The sequence below is a fragment of the Nyctereutes procyonoides genome, unplaced genomic scaffold, assembly GCF_905146905.1.
Source record: "Nyctereutes procyonoides isolate TBG_1078 unplaced genomic scaffold, NYPRO_anot_genome, whole genome shotgun sequence".
Taxonomy (NCBI): domain Eukaryota; kingdom Metazoa; phylum Chordata; class Mammalia; order Carnivora; family Canidae; genus Nyctereutes; species Nyctereutes procyonoides.
In genome coordinates this window covers 21,064,760-21,088,404 of record NW_026575160.1, presented here as the reverse complement: position 1 = coordinate 21,088,404, position 23,645 = coordinate 21,064,760, and the positions used below count along the sequence as shown (strand labels likewise).

General features: G+C 39.5%; 1 protein-coding gene across 1 annotated transcript in view; it reads left to right on the top strand.

Annotated features, from left to right (window-relative positions):
- The first annotated feature begins 894 nt into the window (after nucleotides 1-894).
- HERPUD2 (HERPUD family member 2) overlaps nucleotides 895-23,645 on the top strand; it is a 33,849-nt gene continuing 11,098 nt past the window's right edge. The window contains exons 1-5 of the mRNA XM_055314693.1: nucleotides 895-1,208; nucleotides 1,425-1,867; nucleotides 12,083-12,160; nucleotides 15,876-15,989; nucleotides 18,105-18,259. Coding sequence (XP_055170668.1) covers nucleotides 1,721-1,867; nucleotides 12,083-12,160; nucleotides 15,876-15,989; nucleotides 18,105-18,259 — 494 coding nt within the window. The 5' untranslated portion in view covers nucleotides 895-1,208; nucleotides 1,425-1,720. The remainder of the gene's footprint in view (nucleotides 1,209-1,424; nucleotides 1,868-12,082; nucleotides 12,161-15,875; nucleotides 15,990-18,104; nucleotides 18,260-23,645) is intronic.

Sequence of the window (23,645 nt, the reverse complement as noted above, 5' to 3'; positions counted from 1 at the left end):
TGCGGGCAGTCGACGCAAGACCTCCGGAGCGGACGTCTGATCCCGCATCTGGAAGGTCACTAACTCCTGCAGAGACGACTCCTGGGGTGGAGGAACGCTTCTCTCATCTTCGGGGTGCGGGTGAGACAGGGGGTGCCAGCGCCAGCTCGGCTAGCGGGGAGGCCTCAGCGCGGCTGCGGGGCGGGACCGAGCGACGGGGTCAAGCCGTCAGGCCGGCGCGCTCGGGCACCGCAGAGCGGCTGCGAGGGGACTCGAACTCGGCCCGCGGTGCCCTAACCCTGGCGGGTGGGCGGGGCGGGCGGTGTCCTATCCTGGGTGGGCGGTGCCCTAACCCTGGCGGGTGGGGGGGGGGCGGGCGGTGCCCTAACCCTGGTGGGCGGGGCGGGCGGTGCCCTACCCTGGGCAGGTGGTGCCCTAACCTCGGCGGGCGGGGCGGGCAGTGCACTAACCTGGGCAGGTGGGAGGGGCCGGCGGTGCCCTACCCCGGGCAGGTGGTGCCCTAACCCTGGCGGGTGGGGGGGGGCGGGCGGTGCCCTAACCCTGGTGGGCGGGGCGGGCGGTGCCCTACCCCGGGCAGGTGGTGCCCTAACCCTGGCGGGTGGGGGGGGGGCGGGCGGTGCCCTAACCCTGGTGGGCGGGGCGGGCGGTGCACTACTCCGGGCGGGTGGTGCCCTAACCCCGGCAGGTGGGAGGGGCCATTGGTGCCCCTGGCGGGTGGTGCCCGCGGTGCCCTAGCCTGGCGGGCGGTGCCCTACCCCGGCGGGCGGCTCCCGCGGGACCGCGAGGACCCGGCGTCTGGGCGGGCCCCGCGTGACGCACTTCCGGCCCGCTCCTTCCGGCTTAAAGGGGACCCAGACCTTCCTCAAAACAACAACAGAGTCGGCGCGCTCGCGCGGGCGCCGGGGCTCCGAGTCCCCGCCCTCCTGCCACCTGCGGCCGCCGCCGCCGCCGCCGCCCTCCGCGCCCGGCCCTGCGCCGCGCCGCCCTGTCCTGGCCGAGGGGTCGGGCGGAGAGCCGGCCGCGCCCTTTGGCCAACTTCTCCGGCGGCCACCGCGCCGCCTCGCGAGACCCGGGGCCGCCGCCGCCGCCGCCGCCGCCGCGCAGCAGGAAGGGAGCGGCCCCGCGGAGGACGCCCGGCGGGACTGTGCGGCCGGCGGCCCAGGCGGGGCGCGGAGGGCGGCGGCGGCGGGCCCCGCGGCCTGTCCCAGGTACCGCTGCCCCGGCGGGTCGCCCCGAGCGGCGCGGCCCCCTCGCTGGCCGCCCGGCAGCGCCGTCGCGTAGGGGCCTTGTTGCGTTTCAGCCGGGGGTCGCGGCAGGGGCGGGGCGGTGGCTCCCTCCCTCCCTCCTCATTGCTCGCTCGCTCTCGCTCTCTCTCTCGCTCTCTCTCTCTCGCTCTCTTCCTCCCTCCCGGCCTCTCTCCGCAGCCCGAGCCTGGCGGAGCCCGGAGCCCGGCGGAGCCCGGACCTGGCGGGGAAAGCTGCACCCACGGCCGGGCGCCCCGACCCCGACCCCGCCCCCGCCGCCGCCGCCGCCGCCGCCGCCGCCGCCCATCACCCTTGGTACCGGCGATGGCCTTTGTATCGCCCGGCGCGCCTGTGACCGCCTCGAACACGGACTGTTAACACCCGCTCGCTGCCGTCCCCGGCCGGTCGAGCCGCCAGTTACCACCTCGGCCCCTGTGGGCTCCTCCTCTGGACTCGGTTCCGCTCTGGGGGGCACCATGGACCAAAATGGGATGGAGATTCCCGTGACCCTCATCATTAAGGCGCCGAATCAGAAATACAGCGACCAGACTATTAGCTGCTTCTTGAACTGGACCGTGGGGAAACTAAAAACGCATCTGTCCAACGTGTACCCGAGCAAACCAGTAAGTGTCTAACAGCTGGGCACAGCTGGGCACAGCTGCTCGGGCCCGCAACTTCTTCGTGCCATGCGCTCCCGTCGCTCTGCCCATCCCCTCCCCTCTGGAGTCAGGTCCCCAGCCAGACTGCGACGTATTTTGAGTTCCGAGGTGTGTGTGTGTGTCTTGAGTGTCCTAACCCTCGTTAACATCTTCCTCATGAGGTTCAGTTAATTAGTAAGAGTTCTTGTACAGAAATATCAAGGGACGTAAGAATTGACAGGCACGGAAAAGGGCCGTTTTCTTTGGATTTAAGGCATTGGCCTAATATGGGAGTGACAGATGGATCCTTAAAAAAAAAAAAAGATAAACACTGCAACCTATATTAAAGCTTTTATTGCTTTAGTTAGGCGTTGGGACTTTTAGAAGAACTACAGAAATAGGGCAAAAAAGGTTTAGAAAAACAACTCTTACTTGCCCTTATTTGTTAGCACTTTTGATACAAGTGTTTTTATTTTTTATTTTAATTTTTAAAAAGATTTTATTTACTTATTCATGAGAAACACACACACACACAGAGGTAGAGACACAGGCAGAGGGAGAAGCAGGCTCCATGCAGGGAGCCCGATGTGGGACTCAATCCAGGGTCTCCAGGATCACGCCCTGGGCAAACGGCAGGTGCTCAACTGGTGAGCCACCGAGGCGTCCCTACAAGTGTTTTTAGTAGGGGAAATAAAAACCCTGAGGTATTTAAGTACTTAGAACAAAGTAGATGGAATCCTCATTTTTTTTCAGATCTTTTGTTTGAGAGTTAAGACTTACACAGGGGGTAACACATTTGTTTTAATATTTTCTGCTTTATGGAAGATTCCCTATTACATATTTGTTTTACACATTTTCAAAGGGGAAAATTGCTTTTCAGAGTAGTCAATCTTGAAAGTCATAGATTACCGTGGTACTGCTAATAACATAGCCAGATTACCATTCCTAAATATAGAAGTATATACTCAAATATATAAGTGTAAGTATGTGTATATATGCACACCAAGGTATATGCTCAAGTATGTGCTTATGTGAGGTCTTTATATTGTATGATTAAACCAAAAGGGACTTGGTTTACACTATGATAGATCCAAGAGTTATCACTTTGCTAAAACTTTCTCTTTTTCAAAAAGTGTCTAAGAGAAGAGTGTGAAACCCATTTGACTTCTCTGCACACAGGAGAAGCCAGCTTTTGGCAGGAGTTCTGTCCTTGTTCTAATCTCTAGTGCCCATGTGGATCATTTGCCTGCTGGAGGATAGATGAATTGCAAACTTTTCTGCATCCTGCCCCCTAACCCACCTGCTGCTTGTACACACACTTTCAGGTTTAACTGTAGCAAACCTGCTTTTTTCTTCTCTTCCAGCAAGTCATCTCTAAGTGAATTGTAATACTGAAGTTTATTTCCAGGTTAATGAGAGTGGGTGGACCCTGGGGGTGAGGACTATGTGTTTGTTGTCTTAGAACTTCACTGAAGACTTCCAGTGGTTACTAGATTTGACAGGCTTGCATTCAAATTTATTTATGAGAACTGATGTGAAGTGTCTTAGTCGTTGAACACATCAACTGTTGAATGATACCCCACAGGTAGTCCTCAGCCTAGAAATTGGAGTACTAAAAGTTCACTTTGTAAGATGGTTATTTAGAACAGAGAACATTTTTATAATACAGGCAATATTATAATAATATATTATGAGGGAAGTGTGGGTTCTTATGACCAGCCACAAAGACTGCTTAACACTGATTCTGTGTTTAGGTGTCTCAAGGGCTATTTGATGTTTAACAGAGAATATTTCTTATTCTTGATTCTTTGCACATCTGCCGGGTGGAAGTGAGTGATTTGGAAGCAGAGTACGGTTCCAGTGCCTTGTAGAAGCAGGTGTTCCTCAGTAAGGAGTAGAAGGTTGATGGTCTGGTTAGTACTGCTCGCATTAGGTCTTATGGGCCAAAGGTGGATAGAGGGCCCTGGTCCCTGTGGGCAGTGGCTTCTAGAAAAGTAAACAGGAACTGCTGGAGGGAGCAGAATGGAGGTTTGAAGTTGTCCTTTTAGGATCTCTAAAAGAGTAGGTCAAAAGTGTACTGCCGTTAACAGAATTCTAGCTAAACTCTGCAAGACTGTGTAAGATCTGGTCAGATACAGACTTAATCCCAGATAATCTCCACATGGATATTTAAAATTCAGTTCTCCATTTGTCAGTAAACCCACAGCAAATATGCCTTTTCTCGCCAGAACATACTCTCTTGGATTTCGTTTACTGAATTAGGATTTTATTGACCTGGCATTTGGGTGTCTATATGCTAAGCATGAAGGTGATGATGATTTCCTTTGCTCTTATGAAGCTCACGTCTAGTGGGGGATACAGACATGTAAGTGAAAAGCTGTAATATGTGACTGGTGTTACACAAGAGGGATGTACTGAATGCTATAGGAGCAGAGGGAGGAAATGGCCAACTCTGAAGTGGAGATAAGGGAATGTGTAGCTGTTTTCAGAAAAGGTTCACAGGGACATTTTTCTTAAAGAGTTGATAACAGTTTTAAGCAGACAAGATGATAGCTGTTTTTTTTTTAAACCTGTTATTTCAGAGGTAATTTTGCTCTGATGATTCTAAATTAATATAGCACTGTGTAAAAATATAGATCCATAATGGGCTGTGAAGGGGAGAGTTTTCCAGTTTCAGTATTTCCTAGGAAATAAGGCAGTTGCCACATTTATGAAAAACTTCACAGTGCCATCAATAAAAACCTTAGATGTGGATTTGAACTCTATTGGGGTTTTAACTTTTTTTAAAAAATATTTTATTTATTTGATTCATGAGAGAGCGAGAGGGAGAGGCAGAGACATATACAGAGGGAGAAGCAAGCTCCATGCAGGATGCCTGATGTGGGACTCGATCCCAGGTCTCCAGGATCATGCCCTGGGCTGAAGGTGGCGCTAAACCGCTGAGCTGCCCCGGAGTTTTAACTTTGAATGATGTTGATAATTGGTGTAGGACTTCGTGTAAGAACTGGAAAGTGCATGTTGATAGTGCATATAGGTAATTGTGAATCATGTTCTAATATGACATTTGTTATCACTTTATGGCTTTAGAGTTTCAGATCCTGAAATTGGCCTGTAGTGTGAAATAATTATTCTCTAATTTGGGGCATGAAGATATCTGTCAAGAACGCCACTTTTACTTGAGTAGTTTCAGACTGATCTTGTTTAGGCTTATTTGCTAGAGATATAAATATCAAAATAGTTGAACTTAATGTTATTCAGTAGAATGGACTATCCTACAGAAAACTTTAAAAAGTAAGGATCTCTTAAGTCTGAGTAGGCATCTTTCTCATTATCTCTTCTTTTTCACTCTTGTTCTCATACACAAACAATAAGCAAGATGGACCCAACTCACCCTGAATTCAGTTTTGAGGGCAAACCTTTCTGGGGATTTTATGCCTTGGTTCTCCATTTTTCAGTCTTGAGGTCAAAATGCCTCGGTTCTGGGTAGGTTTCCTTTGTCTTGGTGCTTTAAGTTGTTAAACTAAAGCAGTCAGTTTCATTACTTATATCTGCTCGCTCTCCTGGTCAGCTAGGGAGGTTGGTTCTGCTTTTTCAGATTGTTCCTCTGCACCGTGATCTGTTAGAATTAAAGAAATAGGAATAGAACCAGTTGTGTAGGTTGTATTCTGAGGATATAACATCTCATAACCAATTTCCCACAGTTCAAATGGAAGTTTTAATTTCATTAGCAGTGGAAATAGCTTGTAATAATAGTAAAGTTTAAGATTTATATCTGCCTCGCTTTTGTAATTCCCTATTACCTTACTCAGGCAGGTCATTTTTAAGACTTACTCATTTAACTGTCTCAGAACTGTTGACCTAAAGGAGCTTATAATCCACACACATAAATAATTTTTGTTTTATAAGACTTGTCTTTAAAATTTTAGTGCCTGTGTTTAAGAGAGTTTCATGGTCCCTAGCAATATCATTCATATTTTTAAAACTCTTTGAATAAAGGATATTATTAAATTGAATGTGAAGATTGTTGAAAAGTTTTGAATGAGTGCTGACTAAATTTATTTTATTTAACTCCTTTGTTAAACTCCTCTTCCTAATGTATTCTTTTGGAAAATAACAGTACTATATTTTGTTTAATCATGCATCCGTCTTTTTAAAATCAGATTTTTCTAGAACTTTAAGTTTCTCACGTCATATTTGGTGCTCAGATTTTAAACTTCCATTTACTAAGTGATTGCCATGTATATTCGGCATCCTACTAAGAACTTTATGTGTTTTATCACGTTTATTCCCTACAGACACCTTATGATGTAAGTTTTATTTTTTATTTTTTATTTTTTATTTTTTATTTTTTTTTTTTAAGTTTTATTTTTTAGTTGTATTTTATGGATAAGGAAACTGAGGCTTGGTGCTAGAACTCCTTAAGTAGTAGAATTGGAACTTGAACCCACGTTGGTCTGACTTTCAAGCCTCAGTGCTTAACCATTATAATTCACATTGTATATGATGGTTATATGTAATAAGATGAAAAAAAAAAAGGCATTTAGGGACCTGGCCATCTTAGCTAGCTAGATATTTGCAAACTGAAAAGAGGTGAACTATAACAGGAGGGGTATGTGTTCAGATGGTTTATCATATAAAGGTTGTAGATGAATGCATAACTTAGCCTTAATAGTGTTTTAATGCATGTTATCTTAGTGATCTTAGTGTGTGCTATTTCTGTTTATTTTGATAAATTTTAGGGAAGATACAGGAACTTAATATCTTAAGACCTCAAAGCACATTGCTTTGCTTTATCTTCACATCCTCACTTGTTTGTATAAACTATAGCAGTCATGTATTTTGGTATTCTCTGTTGTATGTATACCTGATTTGCAAATGGTCTATGAGTAGAAACTGCTACACAGGGAATGTCTCTTTGGAGTTATAGAGAAAATTATATTTTTAAAGCTCCTGTATGCTGGTTTTGTTTACTGTTGTTCCAAGGAGATAAGGGGTAGAGGCAGTTTGGGTAAACCATGCTTCTGTTTACAGTGCTTCTGAATTCTCTGGGGCTTTAAATTGAGTGAATTTAGGGGAGTGAGAAGAAGATATGTTACAGTACAAATTGAGAAAAAGATATGTTACACTACAAATTCATAGAATTCATTTTCCACAGAAATATATTGTGCACCTTCTGGGAACCACCTCTTTAAAGCTATTAGACACTTGTGACTGAACTATATGTAAGTACTGAAATACCAGTAATTACCACTTAGAAGGGATTTGGGTTCTAGTTCTTTGAACCAACATATAAGTTGAAGATTTTTCACTAAGCTATTTGATTATGTTGATGTCATATACTAAGGACATGATTTTTTTAAAGCCATGCATAATGAAAGACTTGTTTAGTTCTTCATATACAAAATTTCACCTTTTAATACCAATGAGGTGACTTTCTAGAAATATGAAAATGTTGTTGGCTTTGTAAACTCATCAGACACCTGTGAATGTTTTAAATGCATTAGGGATACATAGTGTTTTATCTGTTTTTGATATCTGATTAAACATTAAAAAGTCAGATACTGGGCAGCCTGGGTGGCCCAGTGGTTTAGCACCGTCTTCAGCCCAGGGCCTGATCCTGGAGTCTCAGGATCAAGTTCCACGTCGGGCTCCCTGCATGGAGCCTGCCTCTCCCTCTGCCTGTGTCTCTGCCTCTCTGTGTCTCTCATGAATAAATAAAATCTTAAAAAAAAAAAAAAGGTCAGATACTTTAGAAAGTATATGTAAATGTTTTAGAAAGAAAAAAATCTCCCGAGTTGATAATCTATTTTTGCATGTTAGTGAGCTTTTCCTCACCTTAGTTTTTAGCAATGTCTGTTACGTGGATGGCAAAAATTTTTGGGCCAGCTAGTTAAGCAGGTATTTATTTGGAGTGGCATAGTTCTGTCTCTGGGCTCCTCAGTACCATTAGGATGTTTCTAACTTGGTAATTTAGCTGTCTCTGCTCTGCCATATAATGCCAGGTACCAGCGGTGGAGGCAGTGAAAGTAGCTTTTATCTGGTAGGATTTGCTGACTCTTGGATGTAGGGTGTGAGCAACAGGAAGAATGGTGGTGGTGTTAACATAGATGGTCAAGTATATATGTATCTGTGTAGCCAGTATCTTAGCAGTAGACTTTTAAGTGACAACTTAATCAGTACTTTGTTTTAGATTTGCCGATCCCGAATTCTGGATTTTTATATTGAAAGAGAGAAAAATGAACTTTTATTGTGTTAAGCTACTGAGATTATGGAGTTTGTCATAGCAGGTAGCAGTACTTTTCCTTAACTAATACAGAAATGGATTTTCAGTTAAGGTAAACGATGCTTTTATTAGCAGGCCTGGATAAATAAAATTGTGTCACTTTTTATAAGTGAAATTGAATTTCAATTGAGATCTCAAAATCTGTATTTTTTCTAATACTGTAGTTTATAATCCAAAAAGGCGAATTGAAAGTTCAGTCAGTTGATTACTGAATTGTTTGTTATTATGCCTAACACTGGTTTTCCAGATACTTAAATTAATTCATTGATATATAAAGTGAAGAGGCAATTGCTTTAGTGACTGAAAAATTTTCAAATCTTCTCACCTAAGTTAGGCACTGTGTTTTTCAGTCACAGTAAAATTAAAGGATTCTTTTCTTCTTTCAAAATTTCTTGTTTATTTATTTATAAAGATTTTATTTATTTATTCATGAGAGACGCAGAGAAAGAGAGAGGCAGAGAGATAGGGCGAGGGAGCAGCAGGCTCTCCCTGGGGAGCATGATGTGGGACTCGATCCCAGGACCTGGAAATCACGTCCTGAGCCAAAAGCAGATGCTCAGCCACTGAGCCACCCAGGTGCCCCACTTCTTTCAAAATTTCTGATCACTTGAAGGCATTTGGATATTTCAAGAAACAATTTTTTAATTGAGATATAATTCACATTCTGTAAAACTTGCTCTTTAACATGTACAACTCAGTGGATTTTAGTAATCCACTGCACAAAGTTGTGCAGTTATTTTGAATGTCTAATTTCAGAACGTTTTTGTTACCTCGAAAAAGAAAACTTATACTCACTAGTTGTCACTCTCCATTGTTGGTAACTACTGATCTACTTTTTGTCTATATAGTTGCCTATTCTGGAAATTTCATATAAATGAAATCATAGCATATGTGGTCTTTTTTTTGTGTGGCTCCTTTCACTTAGCATAATGTTTACAAGGTTCACTCATATTTAGCATGTATCAGTTCATTACATTTTTTTTTTTGGAGAGTTCATTACTTTTTATGTCCAACTAGTATTTATTACATGTCATAAATACAACATATTTAAAGAGTTTTGTTTATTCGTTCATTAATTGATGGACATTTGGGTTTCTACTTTTTGGCTATTATGACTAATGTTGTTAGGGACATTCTTATGCAAGTTATTTTATGGATGTAAGTTTTCAATTCTCTTTGGTATATACCTGGGAATGGAATTGTATACCCTGAGTCATCAGGTAAAACTTTTTTTTTTTTTTTACTTTTTTAAAGATGTATTTTAAAGAGAGCGTGTGAGCCAGGGGGAAGGGCAGAGCGGGAAGGAGGGAGAATCTCAGGCAGATCATGTGCTGAGTATGGATCCCCTCTAGGGGCTCTATCTCAGGACTCTGAGATCGTGACCTGAGCCAAAACCAAGAGTCTGCTGCTTAACTGACTGAGCCATCTAGGTGCCCTTCATTGGGTAATAACTCTTTTTTAACCGAGGAACTGTCAAAATTTTTCACAAGGGCTGTTCCATTTTACATTCCTATCAGCAGTGTGTGAGGGTTCCAGTTTCTCCACATCCCCATCCATACTTGTTTTTGCTTCCTGTACTTTGTGGGACATGCCATGTAATTTTGTTATATTTTGTTATTGTATTCTGCTTTTTTGAAAATTGATGTTCTTGAGCTGCCCAGGTGGCTCAGTGGTTGAGCATCTCCCTTTGGCTCAGGGGGTGATCCTGGGTCCAGGGATTGAGTCCCACGTTGGGCTCCCTGAGGGGGCCTGCTTCTCCCTCTGCCTGTGTCTCTGCCTCTCTTTCTGTGTCTATCATAAATAAATAAAATCTTTATTTTTTATTTTTAAATAAAATCTTTAAAATAAAAAAAGAAAATTGATGTTCTCTTGTGGGAAGATACAAATTTATTTGAAGTTGACCCAATTGACTATTTTGTTGACTGTGGCAATGTTCAGTTATTTGAAAAAAAAAAAAAACACCCCAAAACCTGTTCCAGATGCATACTGTTTTTACGGGTGAAAAGAAATGATGTGTGATATTTGTTTTAAAACTCTCTTTCCCCTCAAAAAGGCAATGGGGGATAGATGAAACAAGAATAGTAAAATATTGATAATTGTTGGAATTGAATATTTGGGAGTTCTTGAAAATGGTACCTCGGAGTTCATTTTCTTTCTACCTTGTGTATGTTTGAGAATTTTCATAGTAAAGTAAAAAAAAAATCATAAGACTGATGTCCTTTATGTGGAATGTTGATATGGCATAGAAGTATCTATTAAATGCTTGTACTGATGGAAAAATGATAGTTTATGATGTAGTATTTATCAAAAATTTTTTAGCTTCCAACTGAATTAATTATGTTATGGAAGCTTATAAAGCATTATAGAATTCATTTTGTTGAAGGATTAAATCAATTATTATCTACTTGGCTTTTAACTTATGTTATATAATTAACTATTCATCACACACTCAATATTTACATGTATTGTTTGAAGTTTCAAGATTTGCGAGATATATTTTTAAAAAATCACCTCCTGTGTTGACTTGGTTATTATATATGGGAATTTGAACTTATGCCTTTTAGGAATGCCACACTCAAAAATACTTCCAGGAGAATCTAGATTATGCCTAACAGCTAAGTATCTTGGAAAGACAGCTATACCTTTCCTTCCGTCTTTGGTTTCTTAAGATTCTCTGAACCAGATCTTATTCAGTATGACAGTTTCTAGTATGATTATTATTATTATTATTTTTAAAATTTTTATTTATTTATGATAGTCACACACACACACACAGAGAGAGAGAGAGAGAGAGAGAGAGAGAGAGAGAGAGAGGCAGAGACATAGGCAGAGGGAGAAGCAGGCTCCATGCACCGGGTGCCTGACGTGGGATTCGATCCCGGGTCTCCAGGATCGCGCCCTGGGCCAAAGGCAGGCGCCAAACCGCTGCGCCACCCAGGGATCCCCTAGTATGATTATTTTTAATATAAGACCCTTTTTAGTAGCCACCCTGAATACATATATTCTGTTTGAAAATTGTTACAGTTGTTGCTTGGATTTGGCATATTTAGCAGTTTGTTGATACAGCTAATATATTTTTTTAAATATTGTTTTAATAGAATTCATGGACCATCTGCCTGTTTTCCATTTATGAAATAGGAGGTCTTATGGGGACCATACATAAATGCTTTGATTTAAATACTTTACTGCTTAGCAGTGTGAGCACTTAGCAGATTTATCATGTACAAAATAGGGCAGAAGTAACCAGAATGTATTTCCTATTCTTGATTGCATATAGAGATGGCAGCTGAATCTCTGTGCACTTGAGTTGATTTTTCTTAATCTTGTGTTTTTGAAAAATGTATGGAGGTATTTGTGAGAGTGGCAGGAATAATAAAAACTAGAACAGTTATGTAAAACTGTAACTAAATCCAAATGGATCTTGAACCAAAACCATTAAGTTATTCTGCATGATGCTAGTAAAGAAGAAAATAAATCTTGTGTATTCTCTTAGATTAAAAATACTGGCAAAACAATTCAAAATAACTATGGTGACCTTGAAATTTTATCCCATTGTTGACTATTACTACTAGAAGGCCAGCCACCTTCTCATTTATATAGTCTTGAAGGTTTTTAATGATAATCATACATGGATTGCAATATGGTTGAGAAGGCAAACTTCCAGTTTACCATTTTTCCTTTTTTTTTAATATGGTAATTGTCTGTGTTTTATAATATCCTCAATAGATAGACTACCATATGCTGAGCTCTTAATGTTTTAAGTAGAATTTGGAAAAAAAATTCTTAAATTATGTCAGTTTTCTGCTCATCTGTGCCTAAAGGGAGTTTTACTTTACTCATATTTAGGCATGTTATTCCCAGCTTCGAATTTGTGTAATTAGAAAAAGTTGAATTCTTTTCTTTGTCCCATTTCTTAGTTGACGAAGGATCAGAGATTGGTGTATTCGGGCAGACTGCTTCCCGATCATCTGCAGCTGAAAGACATTCTCAGAAAAGTAAGCTCTTCTACCACTATTTGATACCAGATACATTCAGAGTGTGAGAGGAGATATGTTCTGAAGTGTTACTGATATCCAGGTGGTTCAGTTTTTAGATACTTAAAATCAACCCTTTTGGGTAGTATAACAGGGTAAACATGAACTAGAAAATAACATAATAATAGATTCTAATTAGTTTAGGTAATAGTTTTGTATAGCTATCTGATGGCTAAATATGAAATAGGATTATGTGTCCTGGTATTTGACATCTTGTATCAGGAAGCAGTATTGATTGATCAGTAGAGCAGGAGTAGGGCGTTCAAGTAGTAGTGAAGGATTTACACTAATAATCTTCTCTCTCTTAAATCCCCTTTTGACCAAACTGCATGATGTTTTAATACAAGTTGCTTGAGTTAGGAGTTTAATTTCAGGACAGGAAATGAATGGAAGTCCAATTGGTCGATCAGTTGGCAACCTCTGAATGTTGGTGCTTAGAGCTAAAATATATTTCTTTTTTTTCTTTTTTAAAAATATTTTTCAATGTAGTTTTTTTGAGAATCAGCTGGAATGTTAGTTATTGTAAGGGCGGCTCTTAGCTCATGTTCATTTGTGGAATTATACTCCTAGAGCTTCCCTGCATTTGAGATGTTACTTTTTGTTTGTGAATGTAGCAGAATCAAATATATAGCTTTTATGTTTCACCTTTGACTTAACTCTTTGACTTAACTCTTAATGTTCTTTTGGATATCTCTAATCTGATTTAGAAGATCTATATCCTCTCCTCTATGTTTATGATCACCTGTGGGAAACTTAAAAAAAATCTTATACTGGTATATTTCTTCTGTTTAGATAGTTGAAATTTTAGCTTTGCCAGTGTGACTTCTTGATATTATTTTCATTTTAATCAGGTAGTTTTAGGTTGCCAAAGTGGTATAACAGCCTCTCTTCCCTAGCCCCCTCAAAAATAGTGGTATTGCAGCAGATTTCTCCCCCCCCTTTTAGACAGACTTGATTTTTTTTAAGGAAGCCCTTAGGCCAATATGGGGCTTGAATTCATGACCCCAAGATCCAGAGTCATATGCTTTACCTACTGAGCCAGCCAGGTGCCCTGATAGATTGGAATTTTTGGAGCAGTTTTAGGTTCATAGCACAATTGAACAGAAGGTATAGAGATTTCCCATATATTTCCCATATACCTCCTGCCTCTACACATGCCTAGGCTACCCCACTAACAAAATTCCACATCAGAGTGTATACTTGTTACAGTCGGCATCGTACGCAGAATACTACACTAATGCAGCATTATCATCAAAAGTCCACAGTTTACATTAGGGTTCACTCTTGGTGTGGTACAATTTATGGGTTTTTGCAAATGTGTAATGACATGTATCCAGCCTTATAATATCCTGAAGAATAGTTTCACTACCCTAGAAATCCTTTGGGTTCCACCTGTTCACCTTTCCCCGTGTTTATACTTAAAAACATTTCTGCTCTATGCTCTTTGAAATATACATTTATTTATTATTTTAATCCAAGGATGGCTAGACTATGCATGTGAATACTTTTTATTTTTATTTTATTATTATTTTTTATAATAAATTATTTTTTATTGGTGTTCAATTTACCAATATACAGAATAACACCCATTGCTCATCCTGTCAAGTGCCCTCCTCAGTGCCTGTCACCCATTCACCCCACCCCCCGCCCTCCTCCCCTTCCACCACCCCTAGTTCGTTTCCCAGAGTTAGGAGTCTTTATGTTCTGTCTCCCTTTCTGATATTTCCCACACATTTCTTCTCCCTTCCCTTATATTCCTTTAAAAGATTTTTGCTTTCAGAAATGATTTCTGACAAGAACAGTTAAAATAAAAGTGCTTCAGTTAAAGAACTGTTGTGTCCCTTATTTAAAACATTTTGAGGGATCCCTGGGTGGCGCAGCGGTTTGGCGCCTGCCTTTGGCCCAGGGCGCAATCCTGGAGACCCGGGATCGAATCCCACGTCGGGCTCCCGGTGCATGGAGCCTGCTTCTCCCTCTGCCTGTGTCTCTGCCTCTCTGTCTCTGTGACTATCATAAATTAAAATAAAAATAAAAAAAAATAAAACATTTTGAACATATGTTTATATTTTGAATAGACCTTTATTTATTTATTTATTTATTTTTAATTTACTTATGATAGTCAGAGAGAGAGAGAGAGAGAGGCAGAGACACAGGCAGAGGGAGAAGCAGGCTCCATGCACCGGGAGCCTGACGTGGGATTCGATCCCGGGTCTCCAGGATCGCGCCCCGGGCCAAAGACAGGCGCCAAACCGCTGCGCCACCCAGGGATCCCTTGAATAGACCTTTAAAGCATTTTTGTTAAAGTCAGTGTACCCTTTTACTTTTTTTCAGGTAGATGCTGCCATTAGCTTTACCTGTTTAGTTAGTTATAAATTGTTTTGTAAAAACATTCCCAAAGGTGAATGAGAACTAGTTAATTATGATTAATATGACCTTTGAAACTAGGTTTCTAAGGATAAACATCTTATCCTTGGATGCTTTTTAGTATTCTGTATTCTGAAGCTAAGAGTATATTAAATCAGATGTGCTTTCTACCTCCCTTGATAGACATAGTTCATGTCATGCTGTCTCTGGGAATGCCTTTCCCCTAGCATTCTAATGCGATTAACTCCTTTCTCCAAATTTCTCAAGCAATTGTAATTTTTGCTTCTCTGTTTTGTGCAAAAGACTTTATCTATTCTCTAATTGTGTTTTAATGTGCTATTCTGAACTTTTAATAATATGAGCCTCTTTAGGCGAAGAGCTGACTCAGACCCTTTTTTTTGGATTTACCTCAGAGTTAAGCACAATTCTAGGTTTATGGGAGGCAGTTGATAAATTCTTAGTTTCTGGTAGCTTTATTTCTTTCTCACAACTGGGCATCTTTGTTTTCTTACTGTCCCCTTTTCTTTTATCATTCTGTTTTCTTTCCTTTCTTTAAAAGTTGCTGAGGCATCCTTTATTCTTCTCTGCCCTCTTTTATTTTCTCTCCTTTCTCTATCTTCCATACTAGCTTTATGCCTGACTATAAATAAACTCATGAAATCACTAATCTTAAATGCCAATCTTAATCCTTATTGGAATATTTTTCTTCAGTCTTAGTTGTAGGTTTATGGAAACACATGGAATATGTACTGAATGTAGTCAAACGTACACTTTAATTGTACGTGTATAATTGTTATAGGTAAAACTAGTTTTTGAATTAAAAAAAACTATACATCACCTTGTTAAAATAAAGGCAAATGAGAGTAGTTGCAGTTGAGTTTATTATGGCTGTAGTCTCAAGTAATGGAAATATTTTCACTACTTGAAGTTTGTAGGCCTAAACTTCAATGTGACTATTAGTTTTGATATTAAGATGCTAGATGTCTTTATGTTGAAGTAATAGATTGCATTGATAAAACTACACAGCCCTGCTTGTTTCAAGACTCTTTGATATACAAAGTAATTATTTTTTTCATATAGTAGGTACTGAGTATTTAGACGATTTTCTAAGCATGGGGGATATGTTGAATTCAGAAGGGCCCCAAATACTAAAAAGGTAAATGTACCTTCACATGGCAAGAATTTATTGTATAAAATGGCTATGCTAGAAAGGAACTTAAAATTTGAGCTAAATATTTCAGCTTAGCTGCCAACTTTTTGAACTATACATTTTCCAGTACTACCCTTTAAATGTAATCTTCTTTAATTTTAGCAAGATGAGTATCATATGGTTCATCTAGTATGTACTTCTCGGACTCCTCCCAGTTCTCCAAAATCCAGCACCACTAGAGAAAGTCTTGAAGCACTGGCGTCCAGCAGCAATTCTGTGAGTTGTTTTGGGAGGAGTAAATGTTAAAGTTTTCTGATTATCCTATTAAGTGAAAAACAGAACAATTGGAGCTTGTGGGTTGTGAGATTGTGTTTTGAACAACTTGAGTTAGGCTGTTTAAACTTTGTTTTTAGAGAACCAGTGCATAGTGTTGTCCCTGGAAGCTTGTTCCCCATGAGTTTTTTGCTGTAAGGATGGAAGATCCAATATTCAGTAGTTTAATTACTAAAATACCCAGGAAACAGATTGATGATAGGGTTACATAATTTAAAATCCAGGGACAGTAAAGTTTCAAAAATATTAAAAGTACTCAATATACTGTATTTTATTCAAGGTGAATTAAATTATTTAAATTTGGAGTATGGTAGATCTTCCTGAAGTAGATTACTTGGTCAAGAAGTTTGTTTTTTCAAATGACCAGATTTGGGCATACATTTCAACTTCAGGAGGAAAAATTACTTAACCTACTCAGTTCTTTCAAACTTGAGTATTCATTTTTTTCTTCTTATTTTTCCATCTGCCTAAAATTGTTTTGGGAATATTTTAAATAGTTGAACTTTTCAACTTAGATATACTCTGTAAGTTTTAAAGACAAATTCTTTATGTTAAATTGTTTTTGATTTCTCATTAAGGTTTTATATGACACCTTTGGTGGTGAGAGAAGGATTGGATGAGTGGAAGGTTGCTTTAAACCTCTTGGGCAAGGAACTTACTTAAATACTGCCAAATATACTTTCCTTCTTGTGAAGAATCTAGCGAAAACTTTAGGGAGGAGATGGATGTCAGAGGTGATAACTAATTGAAGGATCTTTCAGTAATTACTAGTTAACTGCTTCTTTAAGAATTAGATCCTTTAGTTACTATGTTTAATTAGTACGGCCTTAGTGGTATGTTCTAGTACTAGCTATGGGAATTTAGCTTTTGTTAAACTGAAGTATAGTTTGTCAGTAAACCAAAGGGTCTTTCTATGTTTCCTACCTTTCATAAGAAGGGAGAAAATATCGGCATTGGCAGAGTTCAGGAGATGGTCTTTGGACACAGTTGTGTTGCTTCAGTTTTTGTTAAGAAAGACCTCTCCTGACTTGTCTCATGGTTTCTCAGCCATGATTTCATGTCATTAGTATATATATATTCAGTTTTTTCAAGCTGTGTTAATGAAAATATGAAAAATATCAAGGGAAAATTAAGTTGAATTCCCCTTCATTTTTTATGGCAGAGAAATTTCAGTGGGATTTGAGACTGTCTTAAAAATCTAGTCATGCAAGAGTTATCTAATATTAAGGTCAAAAGAAATTAGTTCTAGCAAAATTAGGCTGTGCTGCCAAATGGCTATGCCTTTCTTCTGTTCATTTTCTTTTTAAATGAATACCATTTTATGCTGGTCAACTTAATGAGATCTTGACAAAAAAGAGGCCTTTACCAGTTTGTGTCCCTAAGGATTAGACTTCTCAGTCTGATTAGGTAGACACCTACTTGGTGTCTACTTTATGCAGACTAATCTTTAAAGAAAGCTTTGTTAGTTTTGCAAAAAGACCAGTGTCCTTGGGACCTTTTATATGGCAGGATTTAGGAAGATAGACTACAAAAAGACATCCAGTCAATAGGAAGGCAGTACAGGTAAAATCTGAATCTAAAGAAGTTGGAAGGATGTTAAAATTATATTGTGTCCAGCTATTTAAAGTGGGATAACTGTAATTTATATCAAATGTAATTATGATTTAAATTTACATAAAACATGTGACGAACTATTTTCATACAGCAACGAATTGGGGTGATCTTCAAGGGGTTATATTATTTAAAGTTATTGAATCTGCGAGTTAATGACATCATCGGAACATGAGAATTTTTTTTTTTTTTTTTTGGAACATGAGAATTTTAAGATCTTGATTGGTATCTTGTTCATACCCGCATTTGTTGGTTTTCTGAGCTCTTAATCTCATCAGAATTAAAATATCAGCCTATTACACTGGGCACAAGATTCAGATAAGTATATTTCTAAGATTCACTTTTCGCAGAGGGATCTCATAAATGCATTTTTAACAATGTGTCTCTAATCTCATGATTGCAATGAATTAAGTCTCCTAGAAGAAATAATTACATTTTTGTTTGTAGAGTTCAGATCAGTCAGGATCAACAACTCCATCATCCAGTCAAGAAACCTTGTCTTTAGCTGCCAGTTCTTCCTCAGAGGGATTGAGGCAACGTACCCTTCCACAAGCACAAACCGACCCAGCACAGAGTCATCAGTTCCCATATGTAATGCAAGGGTGAGTGAAACCATAGTTTTGGGCGTCTTAAAAATCTGTTACTCTTGACTTTCATGGGGGCCCCTCCACAGTAATCAAAGTACATTAGAAATTTATTCATATTCTTCCTTATACATTTTAAGGGTTAGGGGATTAATCTTTTGAAAGCTGGCCATACATCAGAATCGTCTAGGGCAGTGCTTTTTGGTGTTTAATGCTTGTGCTAATCACCTGGGGATCTTGTTAAGCTGCAAGTCTGATTCAGCAGGTCTGATGGGCCTGAAGTTCTGCATTTCCAACAAGCTCCCAGTTGATGCTGATGCTTCTGATGCTTTGACCGTGCATTGAATAGCAAGGATCTAGGTGACTAAAAAAATTCTTTTTTACTCAGTTTCACTATCAATCTACTCAAATTAGCCTTTGGGAAGCAGAAGAGTGAGTGAATGTGTTCTTGGAAGACTGTAAGACTGAGTGATCTGTTTTTAAAAAGTTCCACAGGTGTTTCTGATCAGCCAGGCTTGGTGACAGCGGACGTAGGGTAAAACTGTGATACACTATAAAGATATGGTAACCATTGCATGTTATCTAGAGTCTGTTAGGGGACTTTACTCAAGAAACTTGCTATGGCTACGTTATATTTAGCAATTATAGCAGGCTTCTTGGATTAGGCAGTTCTAGGGGGAAATGCAGCCAATAACCACAGCATTCTTCAGACACCTCAAGGAGTAGGATCCTGGAGAATACGGTTTGGACCTGCCTTATGTAAACCAGGGTATTTAACTGGGGTCCTATTATTTGTTACTTTTGAAGTAAAGGAAACATGAGTAACAGGTAGTGAGATCGTTTTGTATTGCATATCATGTTATGGTCTTGCAGGGTGTGTGGCAGTGCTCCAGGTCTATGTTGTGCTAGAAATAAGGAAATGGCTAGAACCTCAGAATGGTAGTGTAAGTGACATAATCAAGGAGTAGCTGTTGACTGCCATGTTACACAGGGTAGAATAAACATTCAGGTTCTTTTTACTTAGAACTTTAGACATAATTCAATTCTTTTTCTTTTATATTGAATTATATTGATATATTTGATATAAAATATTTGATATAAAAATATCAGAAATATTTGATATAAAACATTATGTAAACTTAAGGTGTACACTAAAACTCAATTCTTAATGCTGAAAAACAAAACTGAGTATATAGCAAAATAGAAGAAAACTCGTCTCCTATTTCTTGAATGTGAAGCTTTTTCTCTAAAAGTAAATTTTTAGGTAAGATTGCTGGTAGGTTTTTATGAAGCACCTATGAAACTGTTTTGGTTTTTAGAAAATGATTACTCTAAGCCAAAACATAGGTATTTGTAAAAAGTAACGTTCACAGGATTTATGTTATGGAATGGTAGCTTAAGATATTTTTTATCTTATGACAGTAATTCATTTCCTCTCGTTTTTTGCAGAGTAAGACATTTTCAGTTCCTCTCAATTTATATAGTGATTTTACTTATTTGGTAGTAGTGCTGGAAAAATGGGAGTATTATGCCTATAATAAATCTGGAAGAATATATAATGATAAGTCAATAATGACAATAAGATTTTTAACTCCTCATACTTATAGTGAATGTATTTTATAATAAAACAAAGCTTATAAGTTGCAGGTCTTCAGAATAAGACCATAGATATCTTGGGAAAAGGTTAATAATTTTTCTAATAATTTCCATTGAGGAAGTCAACAGAAGATGAAAGCATTCAGCTCTTAGGAATGTATTAAACAAACAGATCAGAAAAATTTGAAATAGTGTTTATTTTGTCAAATGCTAAGTATTAAAATGATGAACAATAAAATCTTTAAAGAAATGATAGCTTTACTTAGGGAATCTATTACTAGATGAATAATGTTTGTTTTTAAATCAGGGAGGCAGTATATCTTGGGGGTGTACAGATTCTGGAGCCAGCTTACCTTGGTTTGGGTCTATCTACTGACTAGCTTGGGCAAGTCTTTTCCCCACTTTGCTTCAGTTTGCTCATTATCTGGAGAGAATAGTACTTATCATACAGGATTCTAGTACTTATAATACAGGATTCTAGTGTGGATTAAAAGAGTACATGTACGTAAGGTGTTAATGTTAGCAATTACTTGCAAATTCATTCATACTTAATAAGTGAATGTTGGACATTCATTCAGCAGACAGATTTGAATGTATGAATGCCAGTACTAGGTGCTGGAAAATAAGTATATTTGGGAAGAGCACTTTGTAATATACAAAGCAATTTACTGAGAGTTAATAGATTATTCAGTTCAATAAGGAATATAATTTAACTTAATCTTATAGTTATAATTTTTTTACTAATGAAGACTTTAAATTCATCTTTAAGTAGATTTTGTTTAACATAGGCTTTAGCCTTAAATGTGCAAGAGCAATAATTTAGTAAGCTTGATGAACTCACCAACAGAATATAAGCTCTGCATTCCTTTTTCAAAATTCAGTACAGCTTACATTTAACTAGTCACATATTTTTTACCACGTAGGTGAGTCTTCTCAGTCTTTAGTGAGCTTATTAAAATTGTCAAATCCTGGTCCCTTCTCCCTGGAATTTTGAATCACCAAGTTTGGGGTTGTGCTCAGGAATTTGCCGACTTAATACTCTGGGAATGTCACTTTGAGAAATCCTAATGCAAGTGATTATTGCCATATCTAAGTCTTGAGGAAATATGAGAAGACCAATAAGCAGAACATGTACATCACCACGTTGGCTGTGCATTTATAACGTCATTTATAAATCCTGACTGACTGTTTTGGACTCAAGTCTATTGTGCTCACATTTATTTAGTTTAACTCCAAAAATTGCTGGTTTATAGAATAGAATACCCACTGTTTTGTGTACCAGCTTTTCCCCCTGAAATGTTAACAGCTTTGTTTTATAATTAACAAAACCGAAAACTTACTCATTATACCCTTCCATATTATTTGAGTTTTTTTTAAAGTAAAAATGGCTGGGGCATCGGCATCTCTGTGGCTCAGTTGGTTAAGCATCTGACTCTTGATTTTGGCTCAGGTCATGATCTCAGGGTTGTGAGATCAAGCCCTGCATTGGGCTCTGTGCTGGGCCTGGAGCCTGCATAAGATTCTTTCTCTCCCTCTGCCCGCCCCCTCCCAAAAAAGTAAAAATTGCTTATAGCTCACCATCTAGAGATAACTATTGCTCATGTTTTTGTAATATCCTTTCACTTTTCTAAGTAAACTTTTTAAATAAAAAATCATACTATTATATTTCATAAGCCTTTCTTAAAAACATAGTTTAGCCAGGACATATTTCCAATTCAAATATAAATCTACCACATTTAAAGTCTTGAGACAGGGCAGCCCAGGTGGTTCAGCGGTTTACTGCTGCCTTCGGCCCAGGGTGTGACCCTGGAGACCCAGGATCAACTACCACGTCGGGCTCCCTGCATGGAACCTGCTTCTCCCTCTGCCTGTGTCTCTGCCTCTCTGTGTGTCTCTCATGAATAAATAAATAAAATCTTAAAAAAAAGTTTTGAGACATGTAGCACTTTGGGTGAATTCTTATATTCACACCAATATTTTTTAGACTTTTGTTCAACATTTATTTAAGGTGATTTAGCTCTGGAGTAGAGTTGGGGGTGGGGATAAAGAATGGGGAGAGAGGGATCCCTGGGTGGCGCAGCGGTTTGGCGCCTGCCTTTGGCCCAGGGCGTGATCCTGGAGACCCGGGATCGAATCCCACGTCGGGCTCCCGGTGCATGGAGCCTGCTTCTCCCTCTGCCTGTGTCTCTGCTGCTCTCTCTAGCTGTGTGACTATCATAAATAAATAAAAATTAAAAAAAAAAAAAGAATGGGGAGAGAGATCATTAGAGGCAGTTCCCAAACAGCCAAATAAAAGCCCTTCAGCTAGCCAGGATACTCAGAGATTGAGTAGTAGTATTTGAATATGAACATGCTTACAAGGTCCTTAATCCCTCTCCTACCACCTCAAACAGCTGATGGAAATACTCCTTCCACAGGAGGAGAAGAGATACAAAGAGTACAAGTTTCTCCAGTTGTTCATGTTCCAGGAATGCCTTAGTTGAACATCCTACTTGGCTACCCCTTAGTCATCTTCTGTACCCACTTCTTGTTTGAAACAGCCTTTGCTCAGCACTTTGCTAATCATAGTCTTATTATGCACCACCCAATTCAAAGCTCGTTCTTTCCAGGGAGACTACTTTGCACCCAGAACATCTTATCTTCCCAGGTTTATCTCTGTCTGTCTCAGCATCTGGTGTCCATTTCTTTAAAAAAAGTCTATGATATTTCATTATGTGGATGTCAATTTGCTCTACTGATGAAGAATGTCTTTTGTTGGTTTTACTGTGTAATGACTTCAAAATCCCAGTGGCTTACCACAATATACTTCTTTTTTCTTGTTCATGAGTCTTGGTAGTCACTCGGGACAGCTCTGCTCTAGGCTGTAGGTTGAGTTCTGGTCTGTTTCATGTTTCTCATTCTCTGGACTAGACACCTTCTCCTTATGACAAATGACAGGAATACAAGAGGGGAAGCTAACCCCTGAGCACATTTAAAACCTCTGCATGTATCACATTCACTAACATTCCATTAGCTAAAACAAATCCCTTGGCCATGGTCAATAGCACTGAGGTATTGCCAAGTTACCAGTGGCGTGCTGGTAAATGCTTTACCAACTGGCTTTTCCAGGGGGGCAGGAATAAAGCTGATTTGTAGCATTTGCTGATTTCAAGGTACCTAGGGTTGGCTCACAAAATTCCTGAACGTGAGCAGCTAGCTTTGTGAGTCAATATCAGCTGGAATAAGTGAATTTGCCACTATATGCCAGACAGTATGCATGTATAATCCTGTTATAGAACAGTGAAGAGTTGGGGCAATATTCTATCATAAATGTTTGAGTTGTTTAGTTTCTTCCCACTAAACCTCACTGCAATCAATATTCTTAAATACTTATATATTAGCAGTTATTCTTTTAGGATAAGTTGTAAGAGGAGAATTCTTGGGTCAAAGTGTATCTTAACACTTTTCACACTCTTTTTTTTTTTTAATTTTTATTTATGATAGTCACATAGGGAGAGAGAGGCAGAGGGAGAAGCAGGCTCCATGCACCAGGAGCCCGACGTGGGATTCGATCCGGGGTCTCCAGGATCACGCCCTGGGCCAAAGGCAGGCACCAAACCGCTGCGCCACCCAGGGATCCCACACTTTTCACACTCTTAAGACTATTGCAAAATTGCAGTAAAGTTGTACTAGTTTGTTCTTCCAATAACAGTTGTTAGAGTCTGATACCCCATGTGCTTGCCAGTGCGATTAATTAGAATGTTCCTATTTTAATTTGAGTCATGATAAAGAGACATTCTTTTTGTTTTATGAAATCCTTGTGTTTTGG